Below are 19,646 nucleotides of genomic sequence, written 5' to 3'. Positions count from 1 at the left end.
TGATAAATGATATTTTTAATTGTTAATGGCAAATTATACAGCAGTGATAGAATTCTTAATGTATAAATACACACTGTGACTCTTACATTTTATGAGGGAGCTATAATTTGGAAGGTCTCATCTTGTGTGTTGTGCATAATTTTATGCCATTGTAGCTAATTAACATCTTTAGTATAACTATCTGTCTTGTTTTTAATTTAAGCCAACAGAAACATATAACAAAAAATTATTTTTGCTGAGTATGTATAAATTGTGGATTTATGCATTTATGCACAACACGTGCATTGTGGATTGCGGATATAAACACATTAAAACATTAATATATTTTATATTCCCCCCTGTTGCTATAAACAGTGTTCCATACAGCATCCTAGCTATACATACAACTCATTTCATGTATGAAATATTGTAAAATATTATAAAAGCAGGAGCAACGACCTGCCCAATATTGTAAAAGCAGGAGCAATGACCTGTGTGGAATCCCCTGGGACTTACAGCAAAGCAGATTCTAGAGAAGTCAGTTTAAGTATTTTCATACAATGACTGATTTAAAAAAGCATACCAAAACTGAGACAAGTACACACCAGTGGATCAAGTCCAAAAGATATACAGGCTTGGAACGAAAATCATAAGGTGGGGGAGCAAAAGTAGGTCAGACAACAGAAAAGCAAAACAGGGGGGGAAAGAAAATGGGTGGCATATGAATACATACAAAGTTGCCTTTTACTGAATCTGAACTGTCCTTCAAGGTCAGTAATGTCTACTCAGACTGGCAACAGTTGTCCAGGATCTCAAGTGGAGATCATTCACATCATCTCCTGCTAGATATTTAACTGGAGATCCCAGGTATTGGACCTGGAACCTTCTGAATGCCAAGCAAATGTTCAACCATTGAGACACAGCCCACAATCATCCAAAAGACAAAGGAAATATGAGTGATGAGGAGAAGAAACATACAGGGTCCAAATGATGCCCAGAGACAAAACCTCTTCCAGGTGCCCCCCCCCCCATGCAAGGAGCATACACACACAGAGCCCCACCCCTGCACAGCCCTGCTGCTGGCTCCTGATGGGAGACTGGCTGCAGGAAACCTGGCAGGGTGGATACCCACAGCCACTTACAGATCATGTGGAGCTGCGCCTCCCTCAGCCCCACCTCCTGTCTTGGACTATCTTTTCAAGTTATGGTGAGCATTTCAACAACATACCCATGAGACTTTGCTAAAGATGAAATTGATAATTTAAATATTTAGCAAAGGCTCATGGGTATGTGTTGAAATGCTCACCATAACTTGAAAAGATAGTTCAAGGCAGGACTGGGCCTGCTAAAAGAAGGGGAAGGGAACCATGCCCCTGATCTCCAAGGTCAGTGCCTTGGACTATGTTTTCAAGTTATGGTGATCATTTCAACAACATGCCCATAAGCCTTTGCTAAATATGCAAATTACTAATTTGCATATATAACAAAAGCTTATGAGTATGTTGTTGAAATGATCACCATAACTTGAAAACATAGTCCAAGGCACTGATCCACCCCTACTTACTTTAATTCATCTGGCTGAAAAAGCAGGCTGTTGGCTGAAAAAGCAGGCTGCTCCAGCTAGGCTGTTTTGGCTCTGTGCTTGTCAGAGTTGCCTCCCTTGGGAAAGCTGACTCTCTGGTCACATGGGCCAATTTTGCCCCCTCCCCCATGACCAGATAGCATGCACTTGAAGACATGGGTTACCCCATGTCGCCGGACAGATACGCCATTGATGAGGAATAAATAAAATATACAGTAATTATATACTGAACATGTTTTAGAACATTTCAATGCCATCATAAGCAAAGTTGGACCTTCAAAATCCAATGAAACCAATTAACTTAGAAGGATGTAATTCCACTTTGGATCGAACCGTGTGTCACAGGCCACAGGACTAGATATCAAGAATATTGCAGCTGTTTCAATCTTTCTTCAATCTTTTCAATAAATATTTAGGATGCTTCTGATCTACTCTGTTCCAGCTGCTCTATTATCCCCAGTTTTATGATGCTGAAAAACAATATTACACACTAGCTCTTCACATCACCGCAAAGCCCAGGGTGAAAATTATTCTTGTAAAAATGTATCAGCTTATAATTGGTGGTGTGTTTTAAAAGCACATATAGTAGAAAATGGGATTTTTATCTGACCAATACCCAGGTGATTCTGAATCCTGCTCGCAGCAGCAAACACTATGACTCATCACCATATCCCATTATGAGTCCCACAAAAATGGAGTAATAACTTAAATAGAAGCCATGAAGATAGAAGAACCAGACTTTAAAAAGAATGAAAGATTTATTCTATATTATGCACCATACTTTCTTTTAGAAAACAGGGACTTGTTTTAGATTTATTTCCTGTTGCCTGAAATAAAGACAACATGAATAATCACAGTTTACAATACCTCAAGAATACTGAGAATACTGTTTCTCAAACAGTAACTTTAAGCTTGGTACTAAATCATTAAAATATTTCAAACCCCATCTTATCTGTAAACATATGAATAGAAGAGTAAATTCATTCACACCTTTTATTGTACTATGCGAACAATCATGACCGTGGAATCTATTTTTTTTAAAAAAAATGTTATCCCACATTCACGACTGATATGATTCGTGTGGTGCCCACCAGTGTAAAAATGCAACAATACAAGTCAATAGAAATAAAAATGAATAAATTAAAATTAAACCATTACCATCCAAGCAAAAAACAATATCCAAGACGCTCAGCCAAGTGATCACACATTTAAAGAAAGGCAGCAAGAAGCCATCCTCTACTAAGGTGTGTGCAACTGAATATTGTTGATCAAGTAAAATGCCCAATATTTTGGGCATTGGATCTGGTCAGCAATATCATGCCCTGCTCCTGCCTCCCTGACAGAATTCCAAGTTCTGGTATTACCATTCTCAAAAATAATAGAATCAGGAGAAAGAAAAGTTTAATTATGAGGAAATACTCCCCATCTGGCCCTTTAAACTTTAAAGGGTTATTGCTTTTTACATGAAGATTTGGCCTCCAGAGGAAATAACAGCCCTTCAAATGTAAAGGGACCAAGCCCAGCCAACCAGCTTGGGGCACTGAAAATAATGATGGCTGAATGTTGGCTAGGGAGGTACAATCCTGGCTTCAGTTGTGTTGCTCTTTTCCCTGTCTTCTTGCCAGAAACCTGGCTGCTATCCCAGCCTGCCTTGCAACACCCAACGGACAAAAAACCCTCACTGCATCAACTGACAGCATGGCAAGGAACTTTCTCTCAGGAAGATCTGGCTCCTCACAGAAAGCCTATCTGCTGCCAAGCCACATGCCTTACCTCGCACAAACTCAGAAGCTAGTCAAGAAAGCTGCAAAGTTTTCGCATTAAAAGTAAACTGTATTAAATTCACTTCATTGAGCACAGATGGTAATTTCCAAGCAGTAATTGCTGTGAACTCTAAATCAGATAATATACATATAAAAGGGGCATGTAAACTTTGCTGTGTAATAAACTGGGTAGAGAATCTTTATTGATAGAGAACAATCTTTGTTGATAGAGAACAAGCAATCAAGATAACCACTGATGGAATGGCATTCTCCCCCACCCCCCTCACCATCAGCCTTTGGTTGCATAGCAGGAACCTGCTGTGCTGCTGAGTTTTTAAAGGACAAAATGGGCATCTCCAAGCTCACCTTGGGTATGCATTGGCATTTTGTAGAGTAAGTGCTGCAGGAACCCATTTCTAATTGGAATCATTGTGGTGTGGGAAGAGGAGGGGCTTCTGCCACCCCGCACACCACTGAATTGTTTTTCCAACTTGAAAAATGGCTGGGATGTGCTGGCAAATAACAACTTCCACAAAGCAGTTTTGAGTCAGGTGTCCCAATCAGAATCCACCCACCACAGTTCTGTTAAAAAGAGTTCCCTGGTGCAAACTCATTCTACAAAATGGCAGTGTATTCCAGGACAAACTTGGGTCTAATTTGGTCCTAAGAGAATGAAGGTGTACAGAGGAATCTATTGCAAGGCAGACTCTGAGCTGAAACCAGCAAGAAGCATGGAAGAGCTGGTTGAAGGAAAGAGTGGTTTCATTTTTGAGCTGCTGTTGCCCAAGGGCTCTGAACCAGGGGAGGCATGGAAATAAGCAAGGATATTCACTTGTATACATCAGGGAATCATAGTTTAGACTAACCATGGCTATTAAACTGATTTCAAATTCTGGCTTGGGGTAGTCAAATTAATCATAGTGTAGTGGCACAAGTTCAGATAACAATTAATTATGATTAGCTTTATCAAACTATGGATTTGGATTACATCTGAACTGAAGCTGCACACAGGACAAGCATAAGCAAAAGACTACTATCTTATATTAACATATCCGAAATATCTGATGGATTAACTTTGTTTTCACACACTGACAAAAAGTCAGAACGGAGATTCTGAGGTCTTCCTGCTAGTCTGAATATACAATGCTGGAACAGACCAATCAGTGACATGATTTAGTATAAGGAGGCCCCTGCAGATGCCAGTGAAGCCACCATTGGAAGCATTTTTCATCATTCAAGTGCTAAAACAGAGGAAGCCTGGCTGGCTCCACAAGCCTCATATTCAATCCATCACAGTGTTCAACATTCAGCAGACACCCTCGCTCAGTCCTACGGAAGGGAAGAAGGCTCTCTCTCCACCATGCAGGATCATCCAGACTGCCTTGATTAAGATCAAAAGTTTTCATTCAACCATCACCAAATTTAGGCATTGTTTATGAACAGCTAAATATGCTGGGTGCCATCAGCATATGGGCAACACATTTTTAAAATAATAATCAAATTACACCAAGCATTTGTGTGTCTGTATAACAATAAAAAGAGAGTTGTGCATTCTAGAAGTACCCCACAGGATAAATATAATGGGGAAGAGAAGTACAGCACTCAAGTATTGAATTCTAGGATAGGCAGCCCCACCCAAGGGGCAAGGTGCCTGGCCACTGTGGGGCAGCTGCACCAGTCCACCACCCTAAGGAAGCTTACTGGAGGCATGGGGAGGTTTCAAATGCTGAAAAGCCTCCCTGCTGCCAGGAAGCCCCTAATGAGCTAAATAGACTTACTCCACTGTATGGGGCTGAAAGTCATCAGAGGGTGAATCACAGTTTCTGATTAGAAGGCACTGTTGCCTTTTTTTTCAGTCTAGAATTCACCACAGCTGACAAAAACATTCTACCCCAAGTTCTTAAAATTTCATGTGCCAAAGTACTAATTTTAGCATTTCAAGGGTCTCCTCCACAGCCTTAGCTGACATTAATTGAAACATCCAGCAATACTGTACAAGCAAAAACTTTAACAGGGCAGTGTTAAGAGGACAAGGATGTTCTACAAATATGGTAAGACACATCTATGGGCCCTTCTGTATATGCAGAATAATGCACTTTCAATCTACTTTCACAAACGTTTGGAAGTGGATTTTGCTATTCAGCACAGCTGCAAAGTGCATTGAAAGTGGATTGAAAGTACATTATTCTGCATGTGCGGAAGAAGCCTGTGAGTCCTCGGCTTGGATGTCATGATCTTCTTTTTTCTTCCCTAAATTCTGGATCAAATTCCAAAGTACAAAATAAATAAAAAGAATTGTTTTTTTTTAGGCAAGGGGTCTGTTAATGATATTTTAATTTCCATAATTTTATTTTTTTATTTTAGGGTATTAGTTCCCCCCCTTCAAAAAAACCCCCTTCCATAACCTTTCCTTTACCCATCCCCAGGTGAAGGTCAAATACAAGTGCTTGCTAAAAATGAACATAACAAATGTTGCATTCAAACATGGACCGCTGTATTCCTCTATGTAGAACAAGGTGGGTTTTTTTTTTACAAACATAAAACTTTCCCATTTTTACAGGCACCTTGCCTTTTCTGTACAGACTAATTCTCACATCAAACAAACAAATATATTTCACCTTATAACAACACTTTGCACTTCTATTTGAAAAATTCAAAACCTTTACAAACACTTGTGACTTTTTCTTTAAACGGACCCTCAGGGAGAGATAAATTTTGCAACCCTACTGAGTTCAAGAAGCTTGCATAAAGAAATGTTGAACAGCCGGTCCCAGTTCTCACATAGGAGAACATTTTAAAAGATTCTTCCATTATCCTTTGATGCCATTTATGAATGCATCATCACCTCCACTAAGCAGCTGATTCAGGATAAATGACCCATCATGACTGAAATTTTTGCCATATAAAATCCTGCAACATGAGGCCAGGAATTACCTAGTTTTAAATTATTCCAAATTATTTTGCTCTTGATCCTTCATTCTAAACCTAAAATAGCAGAGGATATATTTTTAAGTTTTTGTATGCGGTAAAAGTTCTTGTATGAGGTAATTGCAATGCTATTAAAATACATAATCAGAAGGAGAAAAAACATAATGTTGTGAAATTTATAGTTGCTTAAACAATTTTCATATTTCTCTTTTCCAAGCAGTCAGGTACAAAATAGTGTATGCTTTAATATGTTCATTTTATCTTTAAAATTTCTACCCTATCTTTCTACTAAACTAATTTGATGTGCAAATCCAATAAAAATTTCAAATTAGCACAACTAATATAGTCAGTAGTAACTTATAAAATAACAAGTTGTACATTAACCAAATGTTAAGAGCAAAGGTGAGCAGTATGGAACTTACCTGACATCTGTTAACATGGAATGTGATAGAAACTTGGACTTGACCAACCATCTTTGATGCAAAATCATACAATACATATGTTTTAATACGAACCCATGTTTTAAGCACATCAGTTACAAGGCAAAAAAGAAGGAACTCTACTGGGAGAGTGCCCTCATAACAGTTTCATCATTCCCCTCCTCTCATTGTCTTTTCTACCCACCTGGCATCTGACTGTCCTTCTCCCCTCCCCCACAGCACCTGCTGCCACCCAACTTTTTCTCCCCTTCTTGTTGCTACCCCTATATATTCTCATTTGTTGCCACCATCACCCTCTCTCTCATCTGGCCACTACTGCCTCCTCCTCTTCTTCCCAGCTGCAACCAGCAACCTTCTTGTTTGCCTATCTGATTTATTTTCCCCCTCCACCCACCCATATTTATAGGTGTTGCTAAGCAATCAAAAATGGCAGCTGGGATCTCACTGAACTACATTGCTTCAATTGTGTGTTTTTTTAAAAAAAACTTCACTTATTCCTTCTGGTTGTCAGACATCTATGCAAATTCTCCCTCTCCCCAAGTAGTCTCACTGGTTTTTTTAAATCCATTATGGTGTTATATTCAGAATTTTGTATTGTATATGTGTGATTTTTGTCTTTTGAAACTCTATTGTTAAAAATAATATAAAGTTTTAGGGAACACAACTCTACTGAAAGAGAAGTATCTGGCTAGTCACTAAGAGAAACAAGATGCTAGACTACATGCTTGCTTCAACAGTGGGGTTATTATTCCAAGCACTACATATCATCAGAATGCATCATAAATATTGATTTTAGTATATCTGCTGCCCAAACTATCACAATCATATCACAAAGCACTGAAACATCTGCAGGATGAGAGAAACATCTGCAGGAGATTGTGTCACATGATGCAAGTGTCAAATGATCTGGAGTTTCCACAGATGTTGTTACTAGCTCTCTCCTATTCTTCTGCATCATCTTCTACACTTTAGATTCCATATCCCACTCACTAGTATATATAATCTACTAATCAAGAGTAGCTAAATGCTTGCATATCAAAAAACACATAAACTCCATTCTCTTACTTAGGTGGATTCCACATGGGCAAAAAACAGCACCCCTGGAACAGTAAAAACACTGTTCCAGGGGCACTGTTTGCACGACTGCTGCCTCTGAATCAAGGCAGCGTCATACTTTTCCTGGGGAAACACTTTCCCTGCCTTGCTCAATCAGCAAGGCATTTGGGGAACAGTGTTTCCCTGCTGGTGCTCCACACTCACCTTCTCTCCTTGTCGAGCTCCAAAGCAATGGGGAGACACACCACACTGCCCTGCGAGGGCAGTATGGGCATGGCTCCCCATCACTGAGGAGATGGGCAAGGAGAGGTGAGTGTGAGGAAAGGAAATGGAGGTGATTCCATGCTGCTCTGGGGCCACTCGCATCTCAACGTGTGAATGGCCCCGAGGCTCCACTGGCATCATATATGCCAGTGGAAAAGCGCTGCCCTCAGCCGTGCAGAATCTGCCTTAGTGTCACTCAAAAATGATGATTACATTTCAAGTTTTTTAAATTGCATTACTTAAAGTTATTGTGAGCTTTTGACATGGAACAAGGTACACAATTGCTTCTTATCTCTCCTTTTTTGTATCCCAAACCACTCTGCAATTTCTGTCATAATCCATGAATTACATTGCGCAAATTATTGCTATTAACATTGGAAAATAGCAATTTATCTCCATCAGAATACCTTTTTCATTCAGGTGTACCTTGTTTTCAGAAAGGGAGAGGAAAAAACATGATTGCCGTTCAACAATTTGAAATATTAAATATTAAGCACAAAAATGTCAATACATCATAATGAAACTTGATTGCTGTCCGATGTGCTGAAATTATTCAAGCTGCAGCAAATATTTGCATGCAAAATTCTGTAAGCCTCTAAAAGTCAATAATATTACCAAAAAAGAGGTGTTAAGCTACAATAAAAATGTGACACATATTTAGTATATTTACTTGGGGACCAGACATATGTGGTTGCTTCACCAGTAGGACATACTTTACATTTTGTACAACACATCTTCTCCAAGCAACTCAGTCTGTGTATACAAGTTACCAATTTGATCCTCACAACAGTGCAGCCAGTTAGATTAGGATGCCAGACAGAGACCTCCCTGAGACCATACAATGAAATTCACAGCTGACTGCTTACCAGTTTTCAACAAACCTTTACCTACTTCTGCTTGCCCATACTACAAATCTGTTTTGCAAGACTTTGAGGTATACAAAGCATTTTGATGTATTTAAGTTCAGTAACAGTTAAACCGTTAACTTCCCACTGAGTTTAAGGAGACATGTTCTTAGTTACATGTACACAGGACTGCCATTTATTAGCCTGTGGTTATTGTATGTATGTGTCCTCATGACATTCTTTGTGAGAAGCCCCATGCCTATAAAATAACAACTATGAATATCCTAAGTATGCATTCAAACTATTATGTTTGGCATACCAGATGGAGTCACTTAATGCTCCTATCATTATTTTGGTTAATATTCCCTTTACCTTTTGCTGTTATAGGAAGTATAACATTATGCTATGTTTTGTTTTGATTGTAAGTTCTGATTTTAAACTGGAACATGCTAAGTGAACTCCATTACATGGTACTGAATTCAAAAGAGACATCTGTCATATTTTCCAATAACAGAAGATTCTAGAAGAAAAAATGTAGTTTAGAAGAGTAACACTCACTAGAACAGGGGTAGGGAACCTGCGGCTCTCCAGATGTTCAGGAACTACAATTCCCATCAGCCCCTACCAGCATGGTCAATTGGCCATGCTGATAGAGGCTGATGGGAATTGTAGTTCCTGAACATCTGGAGAGCCGCAGGTTCCCTACCCCTGCACTAGAAACTGATATTTGTATTTTTACTTCCAGTAAGAATAGAAACTTTACAACCAATGGGTTGGATTCAGGCATCTTTTTCACACTTTTGGCCAATTCCCCTCCTTACTAAAAAGTCTCTATCTCACATTAGTTTTGTCAAAGCAGATCCCATAATCCTGAGATCAAAAGGGACCACACCTCCTTTTCTCACCAGCAGAAAAGTTGGTTGGATTCAAACTAACATTCTCATGTACTGATCATCAAAATACCAACCAATAACAAATACTACAAGCATACTCTACACCTACCGCCATTTCACGGTAATAAAGTGTTGCAGCCTAACATAAAACTGAAATAACAGCCCATAAAACTCCATGAAACAAATATTCTATGTTTAAAGGAATTATTGACAGAATTGACAGAAACAAGAAGGCATAGGATACAATAATCCAATGGCTTCAGAGCAAGTACTTTGGGGTTCTCACACCAAAATGTTTGGAACAAAAATGTTCTTAATTTTTGTAATCTCTTTAACATTTTTCTATCTTCAAAACATATAGTATTAGTGCTACTAGGGCACAGTATCCCCCAATAAAGATGTATTTGAAAATGTTTTTGATAACTTTGATTATTACTTCAGTTTATCAAATTCAACATCACTGCTTATTTGACAGAAACTCAAAACCAACATGAAAGATATTGGGAAAATTATATTCCACATTCCACATTATATTCCACATTCCATTTAATGTGAGATAGTGTCCACTTCTCTCCACTCATTAGACAGGAGAAGGAACTTTCCCCTGCTCCCAGTGGGGGACATGGAGCCACAGGACATTTAACTCCTCAGAACATTCCATGTACTCAATCTCAGGTCAATTTGCCAGCAGACCAGACTTTGTAAAGAGTCATATAGTCCTAACCATGCTTATCATTGTGCGGGATGGAAATGGGGTACTTTAGTACATTTAAGAACTGTTAACTTCTTGAAAGGCTAATTCAACTTTAAAGGTCTGACACTTAATATGCAAGCTGTCCCAAATATTCATCAGCTACTTGTCAGTAACTAGCACAAAGAAAGGACTGAAATACTAAATAGGATTTATTTTCAAACAATGAAGCCTAACACTATGAATTGATTAAGTGTCCTGTAGACAACATACATCTAAACTAGTGACTAAAATTTCCACTAGAGAATCAACACACATCCCAAATCCACTTCTACTGTATATCAAAAGTAGTATATAGCAATACCTGACCAAATTCTACAGCATGTCTGGAACCAGGGGTCAATATGAATGCTTTCATTTTTCCATTCATTCCAGTAGAAGTCAACCATACCCCAATAATGTTCTGATAGTCACCTTCATTATGGTTTTTTTAATACATAGGATAAAGGAGACAAGAACCAGTAGGGCACATATAACCTCCTTATTCTTGAGGAATACATGAAAGATGAGGTACAAAGATTTTATTTCTTCTTGAGCACCAGACAATATCACAAGCAGGACATGGCTAAGCAAAAATTTTCCAGTATTCACAGACATGCTACTAAGATGCTTATTGATACTTTCCATCTTGTCAATCTGCCATATTTAAATAATATAGGAATATTCAAATGAAGTGTACTCACTACAAATTATAATTTATTTTATTTATTTATTTATTTTTTTCAATTTATATACTGCACTTTTTCAATTTTTTCAATTTTTTCAATTTATATACAGCACTTTATCCTAACAGTCTCATCTAATGGGCCATGTGCCTGTGCAGTCCACCACTCGCAAAGAGGCTTCCCAGCAGAGTGGGGAGGCTTAAAACGCAAAAAAGCCTCCCCACTGGGAAGTCCCCATTAAGCTTAATGGACTTATGCCACCGAACATACGTCCTAAGCCCCAGCCTCCAATGCAACTGAGGCAATGGCCAGAAGAGAGCTGATTAGCTGCAGTTCCTCCCACAGCCATGCCCCCAGACTTACCAGAGGCAGGGGCACAGGGTACGCTGGCACATCACTCAGCACCACGCTCCACAGGAGGGCCACAGTGGCCACGCATGGGTAGAGTCACCTCTCCACTAAGCAAGTGTCTCAGGGAGGGCAAGTCAGCTGGTGCAACCTTGTACCACTCCCAATGGCAGATTTGGCCTCACTCCTTTTGGATGGGGTGAAATATTCTTATATAGACGTCATAAGGTAGGTCAATAACCTTGATATTAGAGCTTGGATTCTGATAGAGAATAGCTTGCCTAGCAGCCACATAGCTAGTTCATAGCAGACTTCAATTTATACTTCAATCTGTTAGCTACTAAATATAAACTCTGTGATAACCTATTATGTTCAGCTAGCTATCATTAGAGTCCTTGCTAACATGAAAAATGATGGCCATTTAATTACTCCTTTTGTACAACTGAAAACAGAATCACAAAGAAATTATACACATTGTCAAATTTCTCCATACATTTGCTACAGATATTGCATTTTAACCTCAGTTGCAATTGAAACATACTAAGATTGTCATTTACTGGGCTATAATGGCCGTGGTACAAATAATCTTCAAGAAATGTGAACTAAGTTGATGAGAAGCTTTTAAGTCATGAGTTGCTAATAATTTTTCCCATGAGCTAGTAGTATTTTGTGGACATCTGCAAAAATAAATTATACAGTTATATGTCATGCCTCAGTATTGGGTAGTAAAGGACAAAAACATACCACAAGGCTACAGCTTAATGCTGACAAAATAAAGCCTCCAAGAGGAGTACAATAACAGACTTTTTACTTATATATTTCATTGCAAACTTAAATGGAAATGTACACAAGTTTACAAGTATGTAACAAACCAGTCATCTATACAAGAACAAGCTAGCCAGAAATTTGGACTCAATGCCAACCTCGTAATGAAACTTCAAGGTTCATTCTGTAAAAATTATAACAAAAATGCAAATAAATAAAAAAGTCCACAAGGAAACCCCCAGCCCAAAATTTTTATATTTACAAACTGAATGGTACTAAGAAACACAATTTGTTATAATAAAATGGGATAATCTACAAAAAAACCCACAATATACAAATACAATCAAATTTATAATCCAAACTCATAATTGCATTGGCTTCCAGTCGAGTTCCAAATCATCTTCAAGGTGTGGGTGCTGACCTTTAAGGTCTTACACGGCCTAGGACCCTTGTACCTTTGGGACCGCATTACCCCATATGTCCCTACTCGGCCTCTACACTCAGCAGAGGCCAATTTGCTGGTGGTCCCCGGCCCCTCAATGATGCAGCTGGCCTCCACGCAGGCCAGGGCCTTTACGGCTCTGGCGTCAGCCTGGTGGAACACTCTCCCTCCAGCTGCCTGGGCCCTGTGGGATCTCGGTGAATTTCGCAGGGCCTGTAAGACTGAGTTATTCCGCCAGGCCTTTGGAGTGACCAGCCACTGAGTGAGGTGCCCTCTCTTGCTCTTTTTCCATCAGGGTCCCTTTATATTAAGGGTACTTGCCATTCTCCCCCTCTTGGGGAGGGTTTTAAATATGGGTCTCGCTGGACGCCTTTTCCTTGTATTAACTGCTGTTTTTAAAGGGATTTAGTAATATAAATTGATGGAGCCTGTGTAATTTTGTAATTATTAATTTTGCTCCCTGTTTGGTTGTGGTAGATTTTATGTCGTACACCACCCAGAGCCCCCCAGGGATAGGGCGGTATAAAAAACTAAATAATAAATAAATAAATAATGTAAACAAAAATACATTAAATATATATATAAAGAATACCAAAAGGGACTGTGCTCTGCTACCTTGACCCCCGCTTCTCACAAAGTCCTTAAAGAAGCCAGAATACAGGACTAATTATATAATTCACAAAGAGGAGAGAGCGAATAGCCACGTACATTCATTCCCTCATTACAAAAACAGATGAAAGTCAATTGACTGATTCAAACCAGAGAGTAGAATGTACTCAAATGAAAGATAAAGAAACTCTCAAGGCAACATCATTAAGGAGTGGAGTGTATTCAAACGAAAGATGGAGGAACTCCCGAGGCAACGTAATTTCAAACCCAGCCTCATAATTAGTGTCTGAGGTTAGGAATGCTGTTCTATTGTTCCATTTCAGGGTTCAGTAAGGGGAACCACTGCTGCTCCAGGCATCTCAGAGCTTCCCCGTCCATTTCAAAGGTTGGAAGGAAAGCCGCTGCTGTTCTGGATTGCTCGGGGTTTCCCCAGCTGTCCCAGAGGCTGGGAAAAGAGCAGCTGCAGCTCTGGGCAGCTCAGGGCTCTGGAGGCCAGCAAGGACAGCAGCTGCTAGCAAGCAAAAACCTCAAGAGAATTCAGACACTTGCCAAAAAGTTAAATCGTGACTTTATGCAAAAGATACTTTCACATACACAAGGTCAGAGAAAAATATTAAATTTTAATGCCTTTTACTAAGGTGTGGGGGGAGGGGACAGATACTGAACAGGGAAGGCACTAGGACCACAGTAGAGAATTCAGATAAGAAATTCCAGGAAGAAGCGGTAGATTGATCTACAATTCAGCTTTCATCTTTATCCTGAACAGGGTATAGCAGATGATGTGAAACATCTCTAGCTGACACCTGGAGAGCCATAACCAGAAGTATAGACAAGACCACCCTTGATAGACAGTTTGACTCAGTCTAAGGAACCTTCACATGATATGAACTTTACTTTGATTTCAAAGACTTTCAGACTGTGTTCTTGGGTACCTTGAAAGCTTATTAAGGTAGTAGTTCTCAAATCTTTTGCAGTGGGACCCTCTTCTAAGCTTACTGTACTTTTCAGTACTTTACCCCATGCAAGGTAATTCTACCCTACTTTCCCTCTCAACGTCATCAAACAAAAGTGTCTACATCTGTTAACTCAAACATTTATATTTCATTTTTCGTTTAAGTATTAACAGGTAAACAGAATTATTGAACAAAAGCACATATTTTATAGCGATTTTGCACATTTATGTAGAAGCAAACCCAAATTCACCATAAATCTCCTAAACTCTTCTCCTAGTTCATCCTATTCCACCTCCTCCCTCCTCCCACCAACAAAAGGGATTTGATACAATTGTGGATCCCACCCACAACTCCACGACCACTGCATTAATTACTCCTCAGCAACCAGAAAGGGCAAACAAGCTTCCCTGAAAGATAGTTTGACTGCCCTGCTCAGTTCTTCTCTGTATTATGCAGCCACAGGGAAGAACTGTTATATGTTCCAGATCACACTCTCAGATAACATGAGGTAAGACATTAACTTTTTAGGCCTGGCCAGTGTCCTATGTAAACTGAGTGTGTAATGTGACCCAGACTAGTCTGCAGTACACATGTATTCCTCAAAAGACAGCTGATGATGAAACAAATTTCCTGGAGGTAGGCAGTCTAGAAATTCTGAGCATGTGGAATAATTTATCCACTGAAGTGTCTTCTTTTCACAAGTCAGAGTATAAACACTGTATTTCCCTTCTTAACACAAAGTACACTAAAACACAGAGCACCAGTGAGTGTGACATCCTTCACAATAGTGAAAATGTAATTATTGTGTTTTGCCTGTTCCTAATAATGCTGATGGACAAGTTAGCATGAAAAGAATGCAGAACATAGAGCAAGAAGAATTTACCCTCAAAGTTTTAGGAGGCTTGATATCCCAACCCCAACCCCAAGTCAAAAAATGGACACTGATAATATGATAATAGCAAGTATTTTTGAGCAATCTAGAAAACAAAATTAAACTTAAAAATGAACACAACTCATAATTGTCAATAGAAGAAAAAGTTAAATGACAAAAGATAGTGTTACCAATCACACCTATTAAAATGACTTTAGGATTAGAATACATAACAGTGGAACTAACTACTAACAATTCCATTATCAATGTAATATTCAGTGGACTTAAAAAAGTGTAACTGCTTTGGATGACAGAGTTAACATAAATCCTGGCTTGAAGATATTTACAAGACTGCAAATGCTAACATTAAGCTGCCTTAAAGTGAATCATACCATTAGTTCCTCAAGGTCAGTATTACTTACTCAGACCAGCAGTGCCTTCCCAGAATCTCAGGCAGAGGTCTTCCATGTCATCTCAATGAGATCTTTTTAACTGGAGACACCAGATCTTTTTAACTGGAGATACCAGAAATTGAACCTGGGATCTTCTGCATGCCAAGCAGATGTCTATCATTGAGCAATGACACTTCCCAGTCTTGCCCCCTGCGGTGACTGTGTATTTTCCATACTTGGATTTTTGCAAGGTGGAGAGAGGGGGAAGAAGAAGAAACAACTATAATGCCTCCCAATAATTGGTGGGGAAGGGGAAGGAAGAATGAAGTGCAGCCAATGGCAGAGCTACAAGGGGGGGGGGCACCGTGCACCTAGCGCATGCCTGGGGGTCACGGAAAATCACCCCAGGCCCCTCCCCTTCCCCCTGCAGTGCCCCCACCCCCTTCCCAGATATACCTTAGTTCCTTTCCTTTTCCTAGAACTTTTTCAGGCTGAAAAAAGGCCTATTCACAGTACAGGCTAAAAACGGCCAGAGGAACTAAAGTTCCCAGGAGACCTTGGGGCTCACAAGGTCTCCTGGGAAGTATAGTTCCCATCAGGCTGTTTTTAAGCCTGAACTGCAAATAGGCCTGAAAAAGTTATATGAAAAGGAAAGGAACTAAGGTAAGTGTGGGAAGGGGACATCGCGGGGGGGGGGGGCAGGGCACCACAGAGACCATGGGGGGGCGGAAAATATAGACTGCCCACTGCTCACAGTTTGGCCCAGCTACGCCTCTGAGTCTAGCCAAGGTGGAGGGGTGGAGAATGTTTCATTAAATGTCTAAAATAATCAGGTGCCACAGAAAATTGCATGGCCTACCATGGCCGCAGAAAATTGCATGGCCTACCACGACTTACTGTAGGTCACTGGAGTATGTGCAAGCCTACACAACCCATACATACTATAGTTTTTGTTCAGGACTACAGATCTATTCATGAAGAGCTAGACAAAGGCTATATGGTCCCACTGGATACTTAAAGTTATCTGTTAATAGTGTTGTAATAGGAGGGTTTTCTACAGCTCCAAGGAGTAAACCAAGTACACAACTGAACACATGAAAGATTCTAGGCACCAAAGGGCTATTTTGCCATACTTTCTAAAGGAAAACTTTCATTATAATAGTTTTTTTTCTACAGAAATGAATTAATTAGCGTTATAATATGGTTTCAGAACCATATTGGGTGAGGCTACAATTAGCCTATCATGATATCCTAAAATATGACGAGCCCTACGGGGGAGGGTGGGATATAAATCAAATAATAAAACAAACAATGTATTCAATAAGCAATTCAATTCTCACAAATTAAATCTCAAATTAAATCTTAATATTCCATGTGACAAAACCTTCCATGATGGAGAACAATACATGCTACACGAAAGCTTTCCTAGTTTACATAATAAGCTGTTAATAACTGGATGTCTCATCTTAATACACTTTACGGGTATTAGCTTTTATAGCTTTTATAAAGTGAGAATTACGCATACATCCCTTTTCCAACACTCTAGCCATTTTCATATACACAACTTCTACTAACTTCACTTAAGCTTTTTCTTTATTGTGGGTTTACTTTAAACCAATACTTTGGCAATTTCATCAACACATCTGACACATGAGGAAAATACACTTGCTTGAAGAAGGTAACATCTGAGCATGTTCATAAGCCGAGAATAAGAAATCAATAATCACTGCATTCCCATTACAAGGCCAGAGACTCAGTCAAGTGCAAATGAATCTACCGATGCTGCACACTACTATAAACAAATAGCAGACAGACAAGCTGCTGATAACTTGAAAAAGAGGTCATGTAAAAACTATGGAGGAGAGTTACTGGAAAACAACAGTATGCTTTGGGAAAACACAGTAAATTTTCCTTATCTATTTGTTTTCTCTTCAGACATAAGTTACTTATAACTCAAAATAACATGGTTAAAGGTTAATTAGGCATGTTTACTATCAACCTTTTTTTAAAAAAAAAGCCAAGTAGTTTAAAGAAACAGCGTTAGTTTCTTATTCAAAACCCTTAAACAAAGCCCTTAAAACAAAAAGTCATCTGCATAAATGTTACCATTCCTGACTAAACTGGAATCTCTGCTACAAAACACTTTTGAAGACTTATGAACAATGATGTCAACACTGATATTATTTGTGTGAAATGTACAGGCAGACATGGAAGATCCTAACATTTCATGCACAATAGTAACAGAACAGTTTTTTTGAATAATCTTTTAGCCCCTCCTCTGAAAGACAATGGGGATGAGAACAAACCAAGTAAATGCATTGCACATGGTAATGGAAACTAAACAATAAACAGTATGACTGCATGTCAGGCAGATTAGGCATGCCCAATCAGTGGAGTAGTATTATTTTATTCTATTTTTAACTGATTTTTAGTGCTATTCCCTTTTTGCAACACCCCTTAACAAAACCATCGGTCATTTTCTAACACGCCGTCTCAAAGTCCAGAAGGAGCAATGTCCATTGTCTGTGCAAGTCAGCAGACCGTATGCCATATACCGCCCCCCTCACAGAAGTTCAGCCACCAGCCCAGCCGCACTACAAATTTACATCCCCTTTCAGCACCGTCCCCAGAGAACTGCATGGGATTTTATGCTTCCCCTAATGCAGGAACTCGTTCCAGCTGCATGCATTTAAGGCATTCGCGGGAGCCTGCATCTCAGCATGCGGCAAGCACGCGTGCAGTTCTCTCCATCCTCCTGCTGAGCAAACCGGGGGTTCCACTCCCTGAGGCAGGAGAGACTATTCCTAGCACTGCCTGTCCCGTTGCTCCGCCAAGCCGAGCCTGCCCCTTCTTACCTCGACTCCCTTGTTCTTCTCTTTGTTTCTTCGCATTGAACTTCTCCCATTGCTGGCCGCCTCCCGCGCTGGGACTACCGAGATCTGTTGGAGAGGCATTCTGACAGGGCTGCAGGTTGCCCGAGCCTGATTGGACGTCTCCAAGCTTCGCTCCTGCCGAGTAACCCACCTGGATAACTGCGCATATCCTTTTGCTGCTAGATTAAAGAAAGAATAGCGCGTGCGCGCGCGCGCCTGTGTGTATGTGTAGCGCGTCAAAGCAGCTGGGAGAAAAACACAAGGTCTTCCTTCCTCGGAAAAAAGAAAAGAAAAAAGAATTTCCCCCCACCCCCGCCGCCAGCCTCAATTGAGCGGAGGAGAAGAGAGGCCGATAATCCAGGGAGTATGAAACGCTCACTGGAGCGAGTTACTGCAAGTCAGAACTCCGCTGCTTTGTCACGGGAGCAACCTCTCCCCCCACCGCTTTCTTTCTCCAGAGCATTGTGGGAGACAATTCAATTTCTCTGTTACCTAATAACTGTCATGGAAACCAAGGCGAAGCTGGGCCTGGATTTAAAAAAACAACCCAAAGTCGTTTCCTTTATGGCTCCTCGGGCTCTCCTATGTTTGGAGCGGCTTCTCTCTTCCCCTGTTTTTCTTTCCCAGCTGCCTCCTTCTTTCCTTCCCGCAAGAGCCCAAGCGGGAGGCTGCTGCAGCCGCACCGCCTGGCGCGGGCTGCATAAAGAAGTCGGCGAGGCTGCAAGGCGGTTTAAGCTTCCTATTTTGGAGCCTGAAAGCTTCTCCCTTGGAAAGCGCGGCGAGCTGGCTGTGTCCTTCATGAGCCTCCAGTAAGCTCCTTAGGTTGAAAGAAGTCGCCTGGAAGGGAAGAGCAGGGGTTTAAAAATAACGGGGGGAGGGAGGACGAGTGGCACTTACCAGGGAGCAGTTGCAGAAGGGCCTGATCGAAACTTAAACCCATCACAGCATCTGGGGCAGCTTTAGGCAGACATAAACATGGGGAGGGTGATTTTGTGAAAGGCCCAGAAGACTTGGACAGATAAAGAGCATTCATTGACTGATTTCATTTGTACCTACCCTTCCTCCTATATAGGTACTCTCCATTTTATCCTCAACAATCCTATGAGGCTGAGAGGGGACTGGTTCAAAGTCACCCGGTGAGCTCCCACTGGCAGAGTGGGGATTCAAACCCAGGTTTCCCAGATACTAGTTTGACACTATTAACTTCTACACCATATGGCTGTCTTG

The 19,646-nt window shown here is 40.3% G+C and overlaps 1 protein-coding gene across 8 annotated transcripts in view; it reads right to left on the bottom strand.

Moving 5' to 3' along the window:
• MARCHF1 (membrane associated ring-CH-type finger 1) overlaps positions 1 to 19,205 on the bottom strand; it is a 156,571-nt gene extending 137,366 nt beyond the window's left edge. For 6 of the 8 annotated variants that reach the window (XM_048509815.1, XM_048509811.1, XM_048509814.1 and 3 more), the window contains exon 1: positions 18,402 to 19,205. Coding sequence is in view for 2 of the 8 variants with exons in the window: in XM_048509812.1 (XP_048365769.1) it covers positions 18,402 to 18,500 (99 nt within the window). In the remaining 6 variants the exon portion in view is untranslated. The remainder of the gene's footprint in view (positions 1 to 18,401) is intronic. The other 2 variants (XM_048509816.1, XM_048509817.1) reach the window with 2 other exon arrangements.
• Between the last annotated feature and the right edge of the window lie 441 nt (positions 19,206 to 19,646).

The sequence above is a fragment of the Sphaerodactylus townsendi genome, linkage group LG10 (assembly GCF_021028975.2).
Source record: "Sphaerodactylus townsendi isolate TG3544 linkage group LG10, MPM_Stown_v2.3, whole genome shotgun sequence".
NCBI lineage: Eukaryota > Metazoa > Chordata > Lepidosauria > Squamata > Sphaerodactylidae > Sphaerodactylus > Sphaerodactylus townsendi.
This window is presented reverse-complemented; position numbering and strand designations above follow the sequence as displayed.